This window comes from Microtus pennsylvanicus, chromosome 17 (genome assembly GCF_037038515.1).
Source record: "Microtus pennsylvanicus isolate mMicPen1 chromosome 17, mMicPen1.hap1, whole genome shotgun sequence".
Classification (NCBI taxonomy): Eukaryota; Metazoa; Chordata; class Mammalia; order Rodentia; family Cricetidae; genus Microtus; species Microtus pennsylvanicus.
This window is the reverse complement of record NC_134595.1, coordinates 10,510,403-10,531,648: the sequence shown is the minus strand read 5'-3', so window position 1 is coordinate 10,531,648 and position 21,246 is coordinate 10,510,403. Positions and strand designations below refer to the sequence as shown.

The following is a 21,246-nucleotide window of genomic DNA, read 5'->3' as shown; positions in this document are numbered from 1 at the left end:
GGCTTGCTTCCCAAGGGAACATTTACAGTTTAAATTATAGTCTTTTCCCTAATTCTGGGATCAGGATAATTGGCTCAGGGTCTATAACAGTGTGATATCTGACAGTCATTTTGCCACTTATAACTTGGTTTCCACAAATTATAAATTATATACTTCTTAGTATATGGACAATAGATACTGTAAATGAGCGTGGGTGTTACAGGTCTGGAGATGCAAAGACATCCTGACTTATTGGGAAGCCAGACTATACCTAGGGAAGCAATGGGACAGCTCTGAAGGCTGAAGCTGACATCTCAGCGCTGGAGGGAAAGGTGTCCTCACTTCTCAAGAAGCCAGGTTATCTGAAGATGGTGTGTGGTGGGCATGGTCTCCCTGCAGGACATAGAAATCCTGTTTCTCTCCTAGAGAGAGCCATTACAGATGAGCTCTCCTCTGTTCCCCTGAGGAATGTCCTAGCAGGGATATTCACTTCTTCTGGGGCCCCAGATGTTACTTCTGCTACACTCTGCTAAAGAAGAAGCCCCTGAAGGAATGTAGCAATCTCCTCTAGCTCTGGTGAAAAGGTGTTACTTTTTCTTCTCAGCCTTGCTCAGCATCCTCCCTTCCCCAAGGGAATGTCTGAGCAAGGCTCCTCTGTTCTTCTCTTCTGCTCAGCCTTGCTCAGTCCCCTTAAGGGAATATCTTAGCAAGGTTTTTTCTGTTTGGTACCCTAAGAGACATCTCAGCAAGGTTCTTCTATTCTGTTCTGGTGAATGGAGATTTTCACCCAAAAATCTTTTAAGAAAGAGATCTATTTAGGAAGGAGGAGTCCAGGATAGTGACTGCCTCTGCCAGCGTGGAAAAGGACAGCTGAACCCAAAACAGGCAGAGGGGCTTATATAGCCCTTCTTAGTGGTATAGTTTTCCTAGGGAGAAGGTTTTCTGCTCTGAAATTGTTTAGTTTTCCTGCTCAGCGATTGGCTAGTTTAGTTGCTCGGGGGCAGAGATCGTTCTGATTTCAGGGCCAAATTGTGTTTCTTTCACTGGTGGTTCTTTTTGTTGTTGTTTTTTGTTTTTGTTTTGTTTTTTTTTTTTTGTTTTTTGTTTGTTTTTTTTGTTTGTTTTTGCCTTTTGGCTCTAATTTTAGGGCCAGGGTGTATTTCTTTCACTGGCTCTGATTCTCAGGACAAAGTGTATGTGTTTTTTGGCACTGGTTTCAGAGTCCTGGTTTGTCTCTTTGGTTCTGGGCTCAGGAATAAAATGTTTCTTTCACTGGTTGTGGGTTTAGAGTGAGGGTGCTCAGATATTGGTTTGTTTCTTGCACAGGGGTTGGTTGGTTTTATATTTCTGTTGGTCAAGGGTAGAATTGGCTCTGGATTCAAGGTCAAAATGTGTTTTCATTACTGGCCTTTTTTAAAGCTTTCTGGCTCTAATTTCAGGGCTAATGCATATTTCCTTCACTGGCTCTGGTTCTAGGGTCAAAGTGTGTTTCTTTGGCTCTGGTTTCAGAGTCAGGGTATTATTCTTTGGTTCTGAGTTTAGGGACAAAGTGTTTCTTTCACTGGTTCAGGTTTCAGGGACAGGGTATGTTTCTTTAACTAGCTCTGGTTTCAGGGCCAGGGTGGATTTCTTTGACTAACCCTTTTAACCTACAGATACACAAATTTTCCTAAGCCTATTTACTGGCATTATTATATAAACTTTATTATTATTGCTTAATCAATCATTTGACCCATTTTAGTTTTAAATAAATTATTTTGTGTGTGAGTCATCATGTATAATACAGAGCTTAACAGAAAAATGTTGGATTTCATATCATATTTGCACTGATATCTGTAAACCAATCCTGAAAAATGATCAAATACCAAGGATCAACTTCATTCTTAGTGAATCTATTTAAATATGACATTTTCATACTGTAATGAGCCTACAACTTTGAACAGCCAATGTACCTGAGAGAATAAACCTATTTCTAAAACATAACTGCTCCATTTTCAACATCAAGAAATAAATTCTAGTATTTCCCAACAGTAATTATTTTCTAAATCTGTATTCTTTTTTTTAAAATAAAGTAAAAATAAGAACAGATATGAAGATTGCTGAGACAAATGAAGGCACAGAATGGCTTTCAGTGTATAACAGTACAGGAACATAGCCCCTGCAACAGAACAAAGAAACACAGAGTTAGAGCCAAGAGAAGAGAAATCAGAGGTCAGGCATGAGAAAGGCCTTGAAGCAAAGGACAAACAAATTGCTCCAAATCCAGTAGACACTCCTCCTCCCTCAGGGAGCAGCCGCGAACAAGTGTTATACTTTACCGAACTTCTGTATTTTATAATATTCTAAAACACTCTAGGACCTTTCAGGTGGTACTTAGAAACTCTGCACCCAGTCCTCTTCATACTTCAGTAGAGTACATAGAACTGTTAGCATTAAAATAGTTTTGTTCCAGGCTTATTTACTGTGTATGAGCGTTTTTGCCTGAATGAATGTATGTGCACCACTTATGAGCCTGGTAACAATGCAGGTCAGAAAAAGACATCAGATCCTCTGAAACTAGGATAATAAATGGTTGTGAACTACCACATGGCTTCTGGGAGCCCTTCCAGAATAACAAGTGCTCTTAACTACTAAGCTATCTCTCCAGCCTCATGAATGTTATCATTAAATATACTAGACCAGGAACACAAGTCTGGCATGATATACTGCTAAATGCTCACAGCTACAATAGCAAAGGCAATGGAGTTAGCCAGGTTCCATGACTTGCATTTAAAAGAACTGCTAGGAACAGAGTACATCAACACAACATCAAAAATGAGCAAACCTAATTGATAAACAACATCAGAAAGTAGACAGAAACTAGAACGTAGACTTTACACCATATAAATATTTATATGTGGCCTTTTGGCCCATAATAATGAAGAAATTTAATAGAAAATTAATTTTTGCTAAGCAGTTAATATCATTTTTATACATCATGTGCTAAGTTTAACAGGTTGTTTTAACCCAGAAGGATCTAGATGATCTTTTGTCTTCAGCGGGAGTATGGGCTAAAAGACAAATAAACCAGTTTTATAGTCACGACAGTTTTCTGTGCATCTTGCCATGTTATATATGTTATACATATGTTAAAACCTGATTCACTTCACAAAGTATCAGTCCTAAAGGCAAGTAACTCATCTTTGTTTAATGTGTAAGAAAATATAAAAGACCTGAATATTTCAGGACTAATTTACAAACTACTAAGATTCACATGATTACTCCCAATTCTTATCTTTTTCTAATAAGGCAGTAATTAAGTCTGAAACCCAAAGATTGTATGCACATCATAAATGTCCTCACCATGGCCTTTGACTAACTTAAGGAACCACCATTATGTTAGAAACAAAGGGTAGGAGAATGTTTCCAAGTATATAACTTAACCCGAGACACACAGCAGATGGGATGGCAAAGCCAATTTTGCTCAGTTTGCGGAAGTAGAAGTCAAGGACCCAAGGACAGTGTAAACAAGTTGCAAGCATTAGTCTTCATTGTCAACTTTACTGGATTTAGAATTTATAGACGCACACTTCTGAACGGGTCTGTGATGCCATTTACAGAAAGAACTGAAAAGGAGAGACCCATACTGAATGCATAGAGGCAACACCACTCCAGGGGCTGCGTCCTTGACTGAATAAAAATGAGGAAGCAAGCTGAGAAGGAGCAGCCTTATTTCTCAGCTTCCTGATGGTGGATGCCATGGTAACAGCTATCTCACACTCCTGTACCATGGTGTCCCTGCCTTAATGGACTGCATCCTCAACTGGGAACTCTTCCCTCCTTCATTTCCCTCTCTCAAGTATTTTCAAAGTTTTGTCAAAATAATGAGAAATATCACTAATACTTACCAGTGTTAGTGTAAAAAGAATCAAGGAAATCAGACTTTTAGAGCTTGAAATAAATGTGGTAAAAATTTAGATAATTAAAACATTCATTTTATTCAGTATTGCTTGCAATATTATTTAAATATTTAAGGACACAAAATTAAAATCCAAATACAAAAGGCATAGAAATAGTGATGTTTTGTATTTTAATGGTTAAGAATTTTAATAAAGAAACAAAAATAACATTATTTAAAAACATCTTAATATTATAGGAACTGTATTATCATCAAGAAAGCTTTTGTAGCATCTGAGTTTGGGCATAAGTTAAAATGTGCAGAAAACGACAAAGGAATATTAAGCATAGTCACAGTCATGCATTCTTTAACAAACTCTTACATATTTTAATGTGGCATGTCAACATTTTGCTTTATTATTCTTAAATTCTATGCCAACAGTCCCTCCCCAAAGCCCTAGCTCTATACAAAAAAATCCACTTCAGATAGAAGGTAAGAATGTCATTCAGCATAAAGGAAGTAAATTAAACCATAGTTAAGAGCACCAAATATATATTTGGGAGCAATTTCCAAGGATTTTCTCTCATTTATCTCATTTTCATGGCAATATTATTTTTGTGACTACCACTTACTAACACTGTCTCTCACCTCTGAGAGTTTGTGAGGTGGGAGATAAGTCTCTAGAGCAGATTCCCAACCTTCTAGCCCTGCAGCCCTTCAATACAGTTCCTCCTTGTGCTGCGGTGACCCCCACCATAAGATTACTTCATTGTTACTTCAGGACTGTTAATTTCGCTATGGTTAGGAATATTAATGCAACTAAACAATATGCAGGATATCTGATTTGCAACCCGATGAAAAAGTCATTCCACACCCCTCCAAAGGGGTCTCGACCCACAGGTTGAGAAGTGCTCCTCTAAGGGAGTCTGTGTAATGACTCAGGCGGAAACTGCTCACATGTTACAGTGGAGGCAGAGAATGAAGTTAAAGGGTTAAGAAATGCAAAGTGTGGAGAAGAAGTAAGATAAATAAAAGACCTCACAACTGGATATGAGATAGCCAAGGGGACCTACTGAGGGACAAGCAGGTTCAGTGACAATGGGCCAGGTGGCTAACGTCCATGAGACCTTTCTAATGTGCAAAACTCGTGGTAGGCGCTATTGTTTCTTATGGATTCTCGCTTCTTTTAACAGGACTATTCTAAACAGACTAAGTTATAAGTGAAGATGTCTTCTAATGAGCCCGACACCTTCGGGAATGAGACCTAGACTATCATAGACAAAAAGATAGTCAAGAGCACGGCAGCTACTTCTTGGCAGCCGTGAGAGCCAAGAGCTCTGTATAATTAACACTTAGGACACCTTCAAGGTCCAAGACAGCAACACCTGCCAATGCCTAATGACTAGCAGACAGTCAACATCAGCAGCTAACAAAGCCAGAGAAGTCAGCATAATTAACAGTTAGTGAGACGCAAGCAAGGACTGAGGGGAGAAGCTGGCCAAGTAACCAACAGCTATCAGATAGTCAAGGTCAATTACTAACAAAGCAGAATCCGAGATGAATAGAGGTGAGCAGCTAACTGGATGAACAGTTCTACAACAGCACACAAGCATCCCTGGTTATCCCAGGAAGGACATATATAGAGTGTGTGGCCAGAGAATTAATCAAACTCAATAGAGCATCTCAGCCTCTGTCCTGTTTCTGCTAATGCCCAATAGAAATTATGCACAAAGAAAACTCAATAGTGTGTTCCCTCCAAAGGAAACCCCACCTTCCCTGAGAGTGTCTAGCACTCTCTCAAGTTCCCACCGCTCTGCAACAGGTCCTGATGAGCCAGGCTTCCCCTCTGCACACTACCATTAAACCCAGTTGGTGAAATCCAGCAAACTCAGAGCCACCGGCCCAAGTCAGTGTGCAACACTTTACGTCCTTGGAGCATATACAAGCCGGCCAGCTGCCACTCTCAGACTCTGAGCATCTCCTAAATACCCTGCCTGATGCTGATGTGAACAGCTGGCGTTTAAACCCAAGTCGTGGTCATAGTTTAATGACAATGGCTGAGTATTTTCCTCTAACTGTACTTTAATAATCCATCAATTCATGTTTAAGTTACACGCTAATTAATTAATTAATTAAATAATAATCATTATAGGTTTTTAATAGACAAGATACTTTTTCTTCATGTTTTCAAATAAATTTTTATAAATTTCTGGGCAATGTTTTAAAACGAGAAGCTAAATAAGAAGATGAATCCAAAGACAAACACATAGGCATCCTCATGAATATTAACCTTCATCAGGCGATGAAAGGAGACAGAGACAGAGGAGCACCGGACAGAAATCTCAAGGTCCAAATCAGGAGCAGAAGGAGAGAGAGCACGAGCAAGGAACTTAGGACCGTGAGGGGTGCACCCACACACTGAGACAATGGGGATGTTCTATCGGGAACTCACCAAGGCCAGCTGGCCTGGGTCTGAAAAAGCAAGGGATAAATCCGGACTAGCTAAACATAGCAGACAATGAGGAATAATGAGAACTCAAGAACAATCGCAGTGGGTTTTTGATCCTACTGCACGTACTGGCTTTCGGGGAGCCTAGGCAGTTTGGATGCTCACCTTAGGAGACCTGGATAGAGGTGGGCGGTCCTTGGGCTTCCCACAGGTCAGGGAACCCTGATTGCTCTTAGAGCAGATGAGGGAGGGGGACTTGATCGGGGGAGGGGGAGGGAAATAGGAGGCGGTTGCCGGGAGGAGGCAGAAATCCTTAATAAATAAATAAATTAAAAAAAAAAGAATGACAAGGACAAAAAGGAAAAAAAAACTTACCTCAGAAAACAAAACCATTACTGTGCTCATAAAAAATGAATGACTGAGGGTTGGAGAAAGAGCTCAGTGGACAAACTGTTTGCCCCAAAAACTTGAATTCCCCCCCCCAATAAAAACGTCCATTATGGTGGCACATAGTTGTAATCCTAGCACTGGGTGTAGAGAAACAGGAAAGTCCCTTGGGTCAACCAGTCTAGCACAATTGATGCGCTCCAGTCCACAGAGAGACCTAGCTCAAAAGAGGTAGACAGCACGTCTGAGAATAAAACAATGTCCTCCGGCCTCCACATAGCATGTACATCTGTGAACACACACTCCTCACACAAAAATACATATGTACACATATACAGTCACGGGCACAATAAAGAATGGTTAAAAGTGGCTTCAGGGTAGTCTTCACTGCCTCTTTCCTTACCTTCCCAACAGCTCGATCTCTTTCCAAGGAGGTCAGCATTTTCTCCTTCAGTAAAGCATGGTGCTTCTCATGTAACACCCTAATAGTTGGTTCATAAGATGCATAATGTAATTTCAGCCTACAAGGAAAAGGGCAGTTGCCTCATCAGAAAAGGTAAAATAGATAGATCAGTGATTTCCATCTAACAGCTAACCCTTTTTCTCTCATTCAATTTTTGTGTGCTTATGAATAAAAATGAGTGGCCATATAAAGGTCCCATGCCAGAGCCAAGAAGCACAGAAGTGTTATTTCCTGCTTAATTTCCATCTATCTCAGGTGAGGAATAAGCACAGGATGGGAAAGCATTTTTTCCTTACTCAGTTTCCTAGACCCAGCAGCACTTTTTGCTACATACAAGTATATACTCAGAAGATTGTTGTAGTTCTTTCCAATTTAGAAAGCATATATCGCCAGGCAGAATAGTACTACAAGCCTGTAATCCCAACACTCGGGAGGCAGGGGCAGGAGGATCAGGAGCTTAAGGCCAATCTCAGCCATATAGTGAATTCAAGACCAGTCTGAGATCATGAGAACATGTCATCAGTTCTACAAAACTGAAATACAAATTTTAAAAAACAACTAAATAAGCATTCTTATATCAATTCAAAGCAATTCTCAAGAAAACAAGGGCCGCAGACAATAGGTGATTAAACCAGAAACTGGAAGTTTTGTTTATATCAAAGTGAAAGAGTCCTAAAAAACATGTTTGATTGATCTGATTGATATTAAGAAAATTAAGTGTATAAGGATATATTTTTAAATTTCTGTGTCTACGTGACTGTATGCTGCATGTGTGCAGGTGCTGAAAGAGACCAGAAGAGGGCGTCAGATCCCATGGAAAAGGAGTCACAGAGGCTTGTCAGCTGCTTGATGTAGGTGCTGGGAGTGACACTCAGGTCCTCTGGAAGAGCAGCACATGTTCTTAACTACTGAGCCATTTCTCTAGGTCTAAAAATACTTTAATATTCAACAGATGATCATAGTACTTAATACATACAAATACCTTAAATTTTTTAATTAAAAATGCCTTCAAACTATGCTTTAATTTTTACTGAAGTAAACATTAAATATATGAAGTAAAAGATATAGATCCCAAGTGTCAGAGTTAACAGTTTAAATTAACATATAGATCCATGAAGATCATATTTTTATCAAAACATAGTATCCTTACATCCTAGGAAACACAGAGTAGTATACTTGGTATCATAGAATATTTTCTCACTGGGTGCTCTTTTCTATCACCCAGCACAAGTTTTTCAGGTATTCTGTATCATATACTGGTAGTTGTATTTCATTCCATTTGTGCACAGTAATATATTATCTATTATACATATTTTTTACATTAATATATTACTGTGTACAAACGGAATGAAATACAGCTACCAGTATATGATATAGTATATCCATTCTTTGCACAAAATATAGTAAGCCTATATTACAATGGAAACCTTAGGATGTTAAAGATATCAAAGCCATGGGATAGCTACTAAGGAAAGCTACAGACACAGCATGAGGCCAGCACCAGGGGGAGGATACAGCTGCAGGTGGCTGGCTTTGGAGAGAGCACTCAAGACCTTTGTAGCACAAAAACAGTCTATCCCGAACACCAGGTATAAGGTATATACCTGCAGGACTGGTCCTCTGCCCCACAAACCCCAGATGTAAGATGTGTACCTGCAAGACTAGACCTTTGCTCTACTGGGTTTCAGTTTGCTTTTGTTTGACAATGCCTTGTTATAGATCCCTTTCGGGATGGGAACATTTACCCTGTACCATTATGTATTGTAAATATGTAACTTGTCTTTTGATTTTATAAAACCTCTCAGAAAGCAATTGCCTTCAGTTCTGAATGAGTTGGGACTTTTGCACAGTGCTGGGAGTACTAATTACTGTGGGGACTTTGCAAGTTCAATGAAATAAATAAATAAAACGGTATTTGGTACAATGAGATGGTAGCCCATGAGGCACAAAAATCTTAAGAGTTTAATTGTAAAATGTCCCTCACAGCTTCGTGAACTCCCATGCTTGGCCATCAGATATTGATATTGTTAGGGAAAGTTAGGAAATCTTCAAGAGGTTGAGTCTTACTAGGAAATGTCAATCACTAGTACAGGCCTGGAGGGTGTATAGTCTGAACCCACTTCCTGTTCACACTCTACTTCCTGATGACAGATGAATATGACCAGCCAGCATCCCACCGCAGCTTCCATATCTGCTGCTCCATGGCGGCACGTATCCCTTTATCTGTAAACCCGAATAAGCCCTACCGTCCTTAAATTGCTTGTTGCCAGGTGTTACATAATGGTATTACTAAAAATAACTAGCTGAGTATGCCCCTTTTAATTGCATATTTAGTGGGTATAATATACATTTAAATAAAAATACCTTGTGTTTCTATTGAATATAAAATTTATAATGTCCATGTCAACACAGAAAGTTATATTGGGTGGTACTAACTTAAACAAAAGACAATTTTATTTAACAGTTATAAAGCTGAATTTTTGTTTTACAGAAAAAGAACACAAGGAAGCTATTGAAGAAGGGAAAGTAAATTTGAAGAATGCCTCCAAAATTACTTCTAAAGTTGCTCTTATGTATTCAAACTAATATGATATGTCTAGGATATGTCTCTAATCTCACCAAAGCTCTGTCTGTTCTTTGCCTTCCATGGTTCACCTGGTGGACATCCCATTGCCTTCATGACTTGGCTCTGCTGCACACACAGCCCACTGTCTCACAAGCACTGCCTGAGGGCTGCACTCCACCAGTTTATCCACTCTTGAGAATTCAGCTCACGGAAAACACACCCTGGAGCCCTTCTTTCACACCAGTCTTATTGAGACTCTGTCTTGACTGACAAACCAACAGTGGAGCGCTTTTTCTTATATTTTTATTTAACTTCTCAATCATATACCCCATTAGTATGAATGTTCTTTCAATCAAGGGCCTCAACTTCCTATCCAATACACTTGAAAGAACAACTTTATTCACTAAGTCCTCCTACAGTCAGATCCCAATAGCTCAGATAACTCTCCAACAACCACGAGCATCTCACCCTTTCAGGTCTGTGATCAGCTTGTTCTTCTCTTGCACTACGCGCTTATGGTGCATGCGGTGAAAGTCCCGTTCCTTCTGAGTTTTCAGCAGATCTTCTCTGGCCCTTCTGCAAAAACACCACCACCAACAACCGTCAAGACAGCTGCTCTTTATTTCCTAAAAGAGTACTCAGTGTTCATAGTCAATAATGAGTAAGTCAATGAGGACTGGGGGCAAAAAGGCGCTATGCACTCACTGGGGGCCCAACATTACTTTAAATCACTGACTTATTAAAGGACAAAGGCTGTGTTTTCAAAAATGTGAATCATACATAAAATTTTTAAATCAAATTAGAAGGCATGTTTACAAGATACGTGCAGATTATAACCCAATTATTTCCAGAGAGATTTTGACTTACAAATTTAAAATACATATAAAATGGAGTAATTTACAATAATTGGAAATAAAAGACGGGAGTGTAATCTTCACTTTCAAGACAAATGACATATTATACCATTTAGCGTGGATAGTTTGGAAAGCACAGAAATTCCAGAAAAACCAAAATTTTGTCCTGTTAAATAAGATGAGAAATACGTACCATCAGAGGATCAGATTACTATATATAATTGATATCTTTATTAGAAACTTATCACACATATGAAATTCTTAATCAGTAGAAAGTTAACTATTAAAAATGTCAGCATATTAATGATTCAATCAATACAGAAATATTATTTTATTGGGTAGGAATTCAAACCTTCGAGTACAGCAAGAAAGCAAATGCTATCTAAAGTAGAGTTCTATGTAAAGTATTAATGGGAGTGCTTGACTCACTTTGGTTATATACTAGTCTCAGTAAAGGCCAGGTTATAATGAACAAAACCAACTCTCTATCTGTATTGGATAACTGAAGCACGCTGCTTTCTTCATCCTTTCACATTCTGAAAAGTGAGCTGACTTGGGGGGCGGACATGTGACGACCTTCAGATCAGAAGGGAAGAAATCTGCTTGTGCTTGTGATAAACACCACAAGACTGAGAACCACAGAAAGTGAATGCACACAGAGAAGCCTCAGTTTTAACCTATGTCAGACTATGCTGTGAGGAACACTGTCTGGGCACGGCCAAGGAAGTTTGTGGGTTAAAGTTATGTCTCCAGGTTCCTGGTGAAGGATATGTTGATCAGTGGGACTTTTCATATTACAGGTGGTGTGTGGTCAAGGTGACATTGATACAAATTATAAGTTTTTCTTCTTTTTAATCGTTCAATTCTTTCTTGAATAAGTTTTTTGATCTTTACTAAGGAATTTTGAGTTTTCATCACATATTACTAAGCAATACCTAATCAGCACAACACTAATAATGATCATCTTCCATCCAATCCTCAACTTTATATTCATGCCAAAATTTTGGTGTGTATAATGAATTGTGGTTTCTATATTCAGATTTGAAAACTCAACTGATAAACATGGCAATAATTATTAATTTTTACAGCTTTTAACTACATCGCAAAATACGCATAATACTAGCTACAGAAAGAAATCAAAACCCAAGAAGCCATGTGTATTAGTTTCTTTCCTCATTGTTATGACAAAACAGCTTAAAGCAGGGGATTTTGTTTCCCTCACAGTTAGAAATCACAGTCACCCGAGCAGGCAAGCGGTCACATCAGGAGTGAGGGACAGCCGCTCGCATTGCAGAGACAAAGTGAAATGTTGGCGCTAGACTTGTTTTCTTCTTTTTACTCAATTTGGGACTCAGTGGCATGAGTGAGACTCTGTGTTGCTGGGTAAGCCCATCCAACAACACCACAGGACACCGTTAAAGCTGAAAAGAGTGTCTTTATTGCTGACTGATATGCTATGGGATAACCCTTTGCATGTTGTGAATATTTGCTGCTCTCATTGGCTGATAATGAAAGCTGATTTGGCCTATAACAAGGCAGAATATAGCTAGGCAGAAAAGCCAAATTGAATACAGGGAGAAAGAAGGGTAGAGTCGAGAGTGATAGAAGCCAGCTACCCAAGAAACAATATGGCAGCAGACTGGTAAAAACCACAACTACATGGCAATACATAGATTAACAGAAATGGGTTAATATGAATGAAAGTGATAGTTAATAATAAGCCTGAGCAATAAGCCAAATAGTTTGTAATTAATATTAAGCCTCTGAGTGATTATTTAGAAGTGGCTGAAGGATAGGGCAGGACAGAGAAACCTCAGTTTACAAATGGCACGCAAAGCTTGGAAAAAGGATTCTAAACACACATACACACAAAAAGACTCAAGCACAGCTTCTTGGTAACAGTCTTTTCTCTGGTAGGCTCTGTTTGCTGGCAGCTAACAGAGGCACAACTCCTGTAAAAAGTGACTTTCTGTGTCATGTTGGCCGCACAGATAGCTCTTTTAGAAAGTCCTACTACAGAACACTTGATTGGGGTTTGTGGAATGTGGATTGCATACAAGTGGGTGATAGCATGGACCCACCACTTCCCAGAGTTGGGGCTGTGAGCGTGACTCTCACTGGTACCTCCACCATGAGACTAGATACTCAGAACTGAGGGGAGGAGCCAACTACCATGTGCTAGCACCATTCACTAAGTTGAGCAGAACAGACAGTTAATATAGCAGTTTTAAGATCTGTCTAATGCAATCAAAAAAATACAGATACATAATAAGGATAGATTCAGACAAAAAAAGAACTCTAAACAGGTTCCAGTGTATTTTACAATGTACAGACTTAAGAGAGAAAGAAAGAAGGAAGGAAGGAAGGAAGGAAGGAAGGAAGGAAGGAAGGAAGGAAGGAAGGAAGGAAGGATGTATAGACAGTCACTGAAAGAAATAGTTTTAAAAAAATAAAATCTTTAAAAGTGAAAAAAGTAATAGAAAAGAAAAAACATAAAGATAGAAAATACAGAGTCTGAATTACATATATTATTGTATTTTCTTTGAATATTTTGACTGTTATTGATTTAACTGCTGAGAGACATTTGATTGTGGGAGCTGCAAAGTTAAACCAACCTATATATTTAAAAAAAAATCTTGACTTCAAACTTTGAGTCTAATGAGCCTTGGAAAAGAGGTTCTGCTTTTGTTTCCACAGAAGATGAGAATCTGTGGATTCCTTCCAGTTAATAATATGGTTTTATAAAGAAAGACCCCTGAGAAATTTCTAATGTGCCAGATGATCCAATGTTTCAAAGTTCATCTTCTATGGCTTCCTCTGAATTCTGTATCTAGAACAGCTTTATGGCTGCTGACTTACAAAACTCAGTCTCTAAGTCAGGACTTGACCATAATTCTAGATTTTCTCAGGGTCCTTCAAAGATTACCAGTGCACATCACTCAGCAGGAAGTAGTCTAGAGAATAATGCCCAAATTCCCAAATGTTTATATATTTATAAATACTTTTTTTTCATTAAAGGGGACATTGGTTAAAAATTGTTATTGTTCATAGTCAATCTTTTTCTAAAGAAGAAAGGGTGATATGATATAGAAATGATGGGAAAAGGGTAGATTACTATAATTGGAAAAAGAGTAGATTATTGAATCTACTTTAATCCCAAACAACTGATAATCTCAAAATAATTTAGATTGATATGAATTTAAACTTATTTATATAAAGTTAAGGTTAATTTTGTTATACTGCATGTATATTTCTACTCTTGTTTAAGACATGTTTATATAGCTCAATTAAAAGTGTAATGTATAATTAGGAAATACAGATTAACAGTCATACATACATAGAATCATGATAGTTAGCTTTTCTAGATATACAAAAATATATTTCAGATAGATAGGAATCTTCAAACATTGCGAATACCTACAGAATATAACATTTAAAATGTTTTAATAACTGACTTTTTATGGCAGTGAAACTCATCTGTTCAGGACAACACCAAACTACTCCAGAGAAGATAAAGGACATTAAAGAAACTGTATTGAGTTTATTTTCTTTTTGACAAAAGCTAGCCATGTGCCCTTGCTGCAATTGCTAACAGTTTCTGTACAAGCTGAATCAGCAGGATGCAAGAAAAACAACTGCTGAGCTTTGCCAAGACAAGGTAGGAAAGACCTTCAAAATTCCCTTCTTCACAGGAAAGGTTATCAGATATGCAAGTCCTGTAGGCCAAAGATGGATGCTCTAATATTACAGAGAAACCTTGGGTGAGTGTCCAGTAGTCTGGCTGTTTCTATCGTTTCTCACATGTTTGGGAAGTAGCTTGCTTGTACTTCCTGCTTACTCAGGCAATATCCTTCTCAGGTCTTTGAGGGAGTGGAAGACTAAATAGTTGTAGTTTTCCTTAGTTATGATAAAAATGTAAATTAGTTATAAAACTTTGAACACACCAAGATAGGATACTCACCAAGATAGGATAATTAAATATTGTCTGTAATTTTGTGAAATTAAATAGACTAGATATTGTAACTGTAATTTTTACTTCATTACTGTTTTATTGTCTGTAATTTTACAATGTTAAAGTTGAAACCTTCCTTTTTGATTAGACAGAAAGGGGGGAAATCCTGTGGGATAACCCTTCTGTACACTGTGAATATTTGTTACTCTCATTGACTAATAATGAAAGTTGCTTTGGCCTATATCAAGAAAGTATACAGCTAGCTGGGAAAGCCAAATTGAATACAGAGAGAAAGAAGGAGGAATCAAGAGAAATGCAAGCCAGTTGTCCAGGAAACAAGATGCCAGCAGACTGGTAATACCAAGGCCACATGGCAATACATAGATTAATAGAAACAGGTTAATTTAAATGTAAGAACCAGTTAGAAATAAGCCTAAGCAATAGGCCAAACACTTTGTAATTAATACTAAGCCTTGGGTAATTATTTAGAAGAGACTGTTGGACAAGGTGGGATAGAAATGTGCCTCTTGCTCATATCATACAGCTCAGAGTCTGATAGCCTTTTGTCTTTTATACACAAAAACCATATCCTGGTAGTCATTTAGCAAGAAGAACTATAGACGCCAAAAATCAAGGCTAGTATGCTTAGGGGCATTCCCTTGAGGATTTTCCTGAAACTATGGACTAGACCTTTGTTCCTGTTTTGGCAGGTGTTTAATTTGAAGGTCTAAATATTGTTGTGTAGGCTTTTAGGGACAGAATGGTACCTATAACATGACCTGAGTGGTGCTTAGGTCAGAAGACCTGCTGCAATAGCTACCCACATTTAAGGAGGATCTTTCTGCCCAGTTAAACCTTCCTATAAGTCCTTCATTAAGTGTGTCCCCATGGTGATTTTGAGTCCAATCCAGTTGAAAGTGGAGATGAGCCATCCTACCTTGATTTTGAAAAGCAGCAATTTTCCCAGAGAGGCTAGGGTACAACTACTTCATAGTTCCTTTAAGTTTATCCAGAGCTTTAGAACTATTGCAATTTAATTGCAAATTTTATTTCAACAAACACAAAAATTCAAGATACTAACTTTTCAAGACAAATTTTGTTAATTTGTACAATGGTTGCTGGATATTCACGGTATGCAATGACTTTGAGGTCAATTATCTCAAGAGTTTGCATGTCATGGATTTAGTTTCTCACATATTTACACAACTTACTAAAATAGTTAAAAACTTCATAAAATATACCTTTATGTTTTACTATCAGGCTATTTAGAATTTAGTGCCTTTCCCCTATTTTTTTTATTTTTATTGAGCTCTACATTTTTCTCTGCTCCACTCCCTGATTGGCCCTTCCCCCTTCAATCCTCCCCCCAAGGTCCCCATGCTCCCAATTTACTCAGGAGATCTTGTCTTTTTCTACTTTCTACTTCCCATGAAGATTAGATCTATGTCAGTCTCTCTTAGTGTCCTCACTGTTGTCTAAGTTCTCTGGGATTGTAGTTTGTAGGCTGATTTTCTTTGCTTTATGTTTAAAACCCACCTATGAGGGAATACATGTGATAATTGTCTTTCTGTGTATGGGTTACCTCACTCAAAACAATGTTTTCAAACTCCATCCATTTTCCTGCAAAATTCAAGATGTTGTTATTTTTTTTCGGCTGTGTGGTACTCCATTGTGTAAATGTACCACATTTTCCTTATCCATTCTTCGGTCAAGGGGTATATTTCCAGGTTCTGGCTATGACAGACAATGCATGTTATTAACATAGTTGAGCACATGTCCTTGTGGCATGGTTGAGCATCCTTTGGATATATACCCCAAAGTGCAACTACTGGATCTTGAGGAAGGTTGTTTCCTAATTTTCTGAGAAATCTCCATACTGATATCCAAAGGGGCTGTACCAGCTCACATGCCCACCAGCAAGGCAGGAGTGTTCCCCTTTCCTCCACAACCTTTCCAGCATAACTTGTCATCAGTGGGGTTTTTTTTTTTTTCGGTGTCATCATTGTTTTTTATCTTGGCCATTCTTACAGGTTTAATATGGAATCTCGGAATTGTTTTGATTCGCATTTCTCTGATGACTAAGGATGTTGAACATTTCCTTAAGTGTCTTTCAGCCATTTTAGATTTCTCTGTTGAGATTTCTCTGTCTTTACTCTATTTTTTTATTGGATTATTTGTTCTTTTGATGACCAATTTCTTGAGTTCTTTGTATATTTTGGAGATCAGACCTCTGTCTCAAGTTGGTGAAAATCTTCTCCCATTGTGTAGGCTGTCATTTTACCTAGTTGAAGAGTCCTTTCAGAACCTCTTCAGTTCCAGGAGGTGCAATTTATTATTTCTCTCAGTGTCTGTGCTGCTGGGGTTATATTTAGAAAGTAGTCTCCTGTGCCAATGCGTTCAAGTATACTTCCCACTTTCTCTTCTATAAGGTTCAGAGTGGCTGGCTTTATGTTGAGGTTTTTGTGTCATATGGACTTGAGTTTTGTGCATGGTGATAGATATGAGTCTATTTTTATTCTTATACATGTTAATATCCAGTTATGACAGCACCATTTGTTGAAGATGCTTTCTTTTTTCCATTTGATATTTTTGCTTCTTTGTCAAAAAACAAGTGTTAGAAGGAATGTGGATTAATACCTGGGTCTTCTATTGTGTTCCTTGGTCCTCCTGTCTGTTCTTATGCCAATACCAGCCTGTTTTCAGTACTGTAGCTCTGTAGTAGAGTTTGAAGTCAGGGATTATGGTGCCTCCAGAAGTTCTTTTATTGTACAGGATTGTTTTGGCTATCCTGGGTTTTTTGCTTTTCCATATGAAGTTGAATACTGTTCTTTTGAGGTCTGTGAAGAATTTTGCTGGGATTTTGATGGGCATTGCATTGAATCTGTATATTGCTTTTGGTAAGACTGTCATTTTTACTAAGTTAATTCTGCCTACCCAAGAGCATGGGATATCTTTTTTGCTTTCTGGTGTCTGCTTCAATTTCTTTCTTTAAAGATTTCACGTTCTTGTCATACAAGTCTGTTAAGTCCATTTGAGTCATAACCTCTGTTAGTTCCCTTATTTCTCTGTTCATTTTTTGTCTGACTGGCCTGTCCAGTGGTGAGAGGGGAGTGCTGAGGTCTCCCACCATTAGTATGTTGGGTTTAAAGTATTATTTGAGCTTTATAAGTATTTATTTTACATATGAGGGTACTCTTGTATTTGGGGCATAGATGAACAGTACTGAGATTTCCTCTTGATGGATTTTTCCTGTGACTAATATGAAATGACCTTCTTTGTCTCTTTTGATTGATTTTAGCTTGAAGTCTATTTTGTTAGATATTAGGATAGCTAGACATACTTGTTTCTTCTGTCCATTTGATTGGAATATTTTTTCCCAACCCTTTACTCTGAGACAATGTCTGTCTTTGAGGTTGAAATATGTTTCTTGTATGCAGAAGAAAAATGGGTTCTGTTTTTGTATCCAATCTGGTAGTCTGTGCCTTTTTATAGGTGAGTTGAGACCATTTATATTTAGGGATATTAATGACCAGTGATTGCTATCTCCTGTTAATTTAGTTTTCATTGTTGGTAATGTTAATTGGTGCGTTTTCTGCTTCTTTGTGATTTGCTGCTGTGACACCATTAATTGTCTGTGTTTTAGTTGTTAGCCAACTTTCTTGTGTTGGAGTTTTCCTTCTAGTATTTTGTGTAGGGCTGGATTTGTGGCTAGGTATTGGTAAAATCTAGTTTTGTCCTCTTTCTCCTATTTTTTACAACCACCAATGATTCTATTGGAAACCAATAATGTCCACTGATTCTGGAATTACCAATTAAAAATCTCACAACTATTGGTTCAAGTGAATTTTTGGAGTACCTGAGAATAGATTGCTTAATTCTTTAATATAGACAATCTTTTCTTCCATATATATGTACAATTTTACATATGTAATTTTTAAAGTTTTTAAAATTTTTATTACTGGTAGTGATTTCCTGGTAAAGGGTTGTGTATGGTCCTTTGCTTGCAGGAATCCATAGAGAGCAGAAGAGACCATGGGGTACACTGGAGCTAGGGTTGCAGGCACCTGTTAGCTGCCAAAATGAATGCTAGGAATCAAACTCCTGTCCTCGCTAAAACAGCAAAAATCAAAGAACTTTCTCTGCAGCCCCTATACTTATAAAAATTTCCATTAATGATTTTTATCACACAGTAGGTAATTTCTATTTACATACTTTTAAATTCTGATACTTAAACAAAATTCCAGTAGAATTTTTATTTCATTGATATTATGATGCTTCTGACTAAAAGTTCTCTATTATAATTTTTATTAAAGCTAATTTCCATTTAGACATGCAGCTCATTTTTCAACATTTTTGCAAGTTTGTCATATAGTTTATGTTAACAGAAGAAAGAAAAGTCAGTATAGTTTTTCACTTAACAACTAGATCTAAATTTAATACATAATACAAGCATTTTTAGTTCACTGACTTTGGATATACTAAACATAAAATTTTTCTTGTTAAAATCACCTTGAATTTCTTCAAGAAACATTTAAAGTTCCTGGATTTTTGTTTAGTTTTAGCAGCCCCACAAATCTTCATACTTGTAGTTTTAACCACTTGCTAACATTTGCTAATTGAATATTATTAACTATTACGCTGAAAATTTAAATAATTCCTGGTTCTGATTAAGATGCATACATTTTCTAAAAACACTGCTTTGTCCTAAAAACAATAGAGGTAAGTTAAAAATTAATTTTATTCTAGAGCATACCAGAAAGCTGAAGTGTAACAAACATGTAACATGAAATCAGTTTATGAGTAGGGCACACCACAGAGACACAGGGTCACAAACTGTGCTGAAGCAGAGAAAAGATGAGACATTGGGTACCTTTTAAATGCTAACTACTGTCAAGTGAAAGTCAGCAGGGCAGTCTTAAAAGGCTGGCTAGATTGAAACCCTTTGCAAGTTCTTTCTCATACTCCCTCCACTGGGGTTGCCATGGGAAAGGTAGGGGAAGTACAGGAGACCAGAGAAGCTTCTTAACTGAGACTGGAAATTCCAGGGGCATAGGGAGGATTTCACCCTTTGTTAAAATCTTATGCGGTTGGTTAACTCATTGAAACTTCTATGGTTATTGAGAGACTGAATGCTGCAAGTCTGCAGCCAAATTTCTTTGGACTATCCTCCTTTTTCGTTTTGTTTGTTTCTTTGTTTTGTTTTTTTGTTTTGTGAGACAGGGTTTCTTTGTAGCTTTGGAGATTGTGCTGGAACTCACTCTGTAGACCAGGCTGACCTAAAACTCAGAGATTCACCTGCCCTTGGACTATCTTTAGACACCTTAATGATCAGTCATGACCAGCTCTTCATTTGACCTAACATCTACCCTTGTTACTACTAGGTAAATCCATCCAGAAAGTGTAACAAGTCACTACCTTGTACCAATCCCGAAGCTAAAGTTAGATGTAATCCAATCCATCTAACTAAGCAGGGTTTATTCCACTCTGCTCTGCCTCACGTATCCTGTGTTTTCAAGAACGTGTTCTAATACAGCCTTGATTTATAATTTCCTTATATGAAAACTTCATCAAGTCATTACATTAGACCATGATATTTGGGACAACTTGAATGTATACTCTCAGGCCATGGTCACTCTTATTTGTCTTCAAAAATAAACTATCTCTTGTTCCATTTGAGACAAGATCTTTGTTTTGGTGTCGACAGTTTTTAATGGTGCTACCATGCCAAAGCAACCGGTCGGTGTGAAGGAAACATGAAAATGCCACCAACATTATAAGGCCTTAAGGGAAGGACAAGACATATGGCAGCAGCTAAGGTACTTTTCAGGTAGCAGAAAAAAAGGTAAGAAGAAAAACATTTCACTCAAGGTGAGAGGGCAAATAGACCTCTTAGACCTGGAGTTGCATCTTACCAAGTTGAGTCTCCTACTTTTACCTTAAGGACACTGAACCAAGACTAACAACAGATGAAAGGTAGGGCTTGATGACAAAGTCAGTAGGAAAGAGGAGGCTGGAAGAATTACAGTGCTATCCCCAGAACTCAAGGACACGAAAGGCCTTTCTGGGAGTGAGGATGAACCAGAAGAGAAGGAAGCTGTCTGCTGTTCCCTTTCCCTAACCCTGTGAACCCAGGGAGTAGACAGTGAAAATATAGGGAGCATGAAAATAGGGAGCATAAAAGGTCAACCAAATATTTGTGGTGAAATTTGTTGTAAAAGTATAGGAATGCACACAATCACAAACTTATTTTACTTTATATTGGAAGTATGGAACTATGTGTAGAAAGAAAGAATTGCTCTCAAAAAGGGATCAAGAATGTGATATATACATATATAAAAATATCAAAGAGCAAACTCAATTTAAAATTCTAGTGTTACATCTCCATAATTAATCATAAAATAACTCAAGTATCATAAAGAGATAAAATTCATTGTAGAAAATATTTCATAGCAATGTGACCTTGAGAGTTCTATAAACTATGAACATATCAGAGTTAGCAGTTGTAAAATGGACATGTATTAGGCCTGCATGTATCCACTTAACAGTGAAATGACCTCTTGCCTTACACACATAAATTTTCTAAGGCCACTTTTAGTGATCATCATACCAACTATGGTAATAAAAAAGGACAAAAACCCCAAATCCAGGCAACGTTTTAAATTACTAAATGTTGAGTGGAAGCTAGGTAGACCCCGGGGATGGCGAGGACGATAAACGCA

At 37.8% G+C, this 21,246-nt stretch overlaps 1 protein-coding gene across 2 annotated transcripts in view; it reads right to left on the bottom strand.

Moving 5' to 3' along the window:
* Nucleotides 1-21,246, bottom strand: part of Spag16 (sperm associated antigen 16) — an 864,135-nt gene that overhangs the window by 800,304 nt on the left and 42,585 nt on the right. Inside the window, exons 6-8 of one of the 2 annotated variants that reach the window (XM_075951819.1) lie at nucleotides 10,190-10,297; nucleotides 7,096-7,213; nucleotides 2,061-2,137 (exon numbers count right to left, since the gene is read on the bottom strand). In XM_075951819.1, coding sequence (XP_075807934.1) covers nucleotides 2,108-2,137; nucleotides 7,096-7,213; nucleotides 10,190-10,297 — 256 coding nt within the window. In that variant the 3' untranslated portion in view covers nucleotides 2,061-2,107. Of the gene's footprint in view, nucleotides 1-2,060; nucleotides 2,138-7,095; nucleotides 7,214-10,189; nucleotides 10,298-21,246 lie in introns of those variants that run through there. The other variant, XM_075951817.1, reaches the window with a different exon arrangement.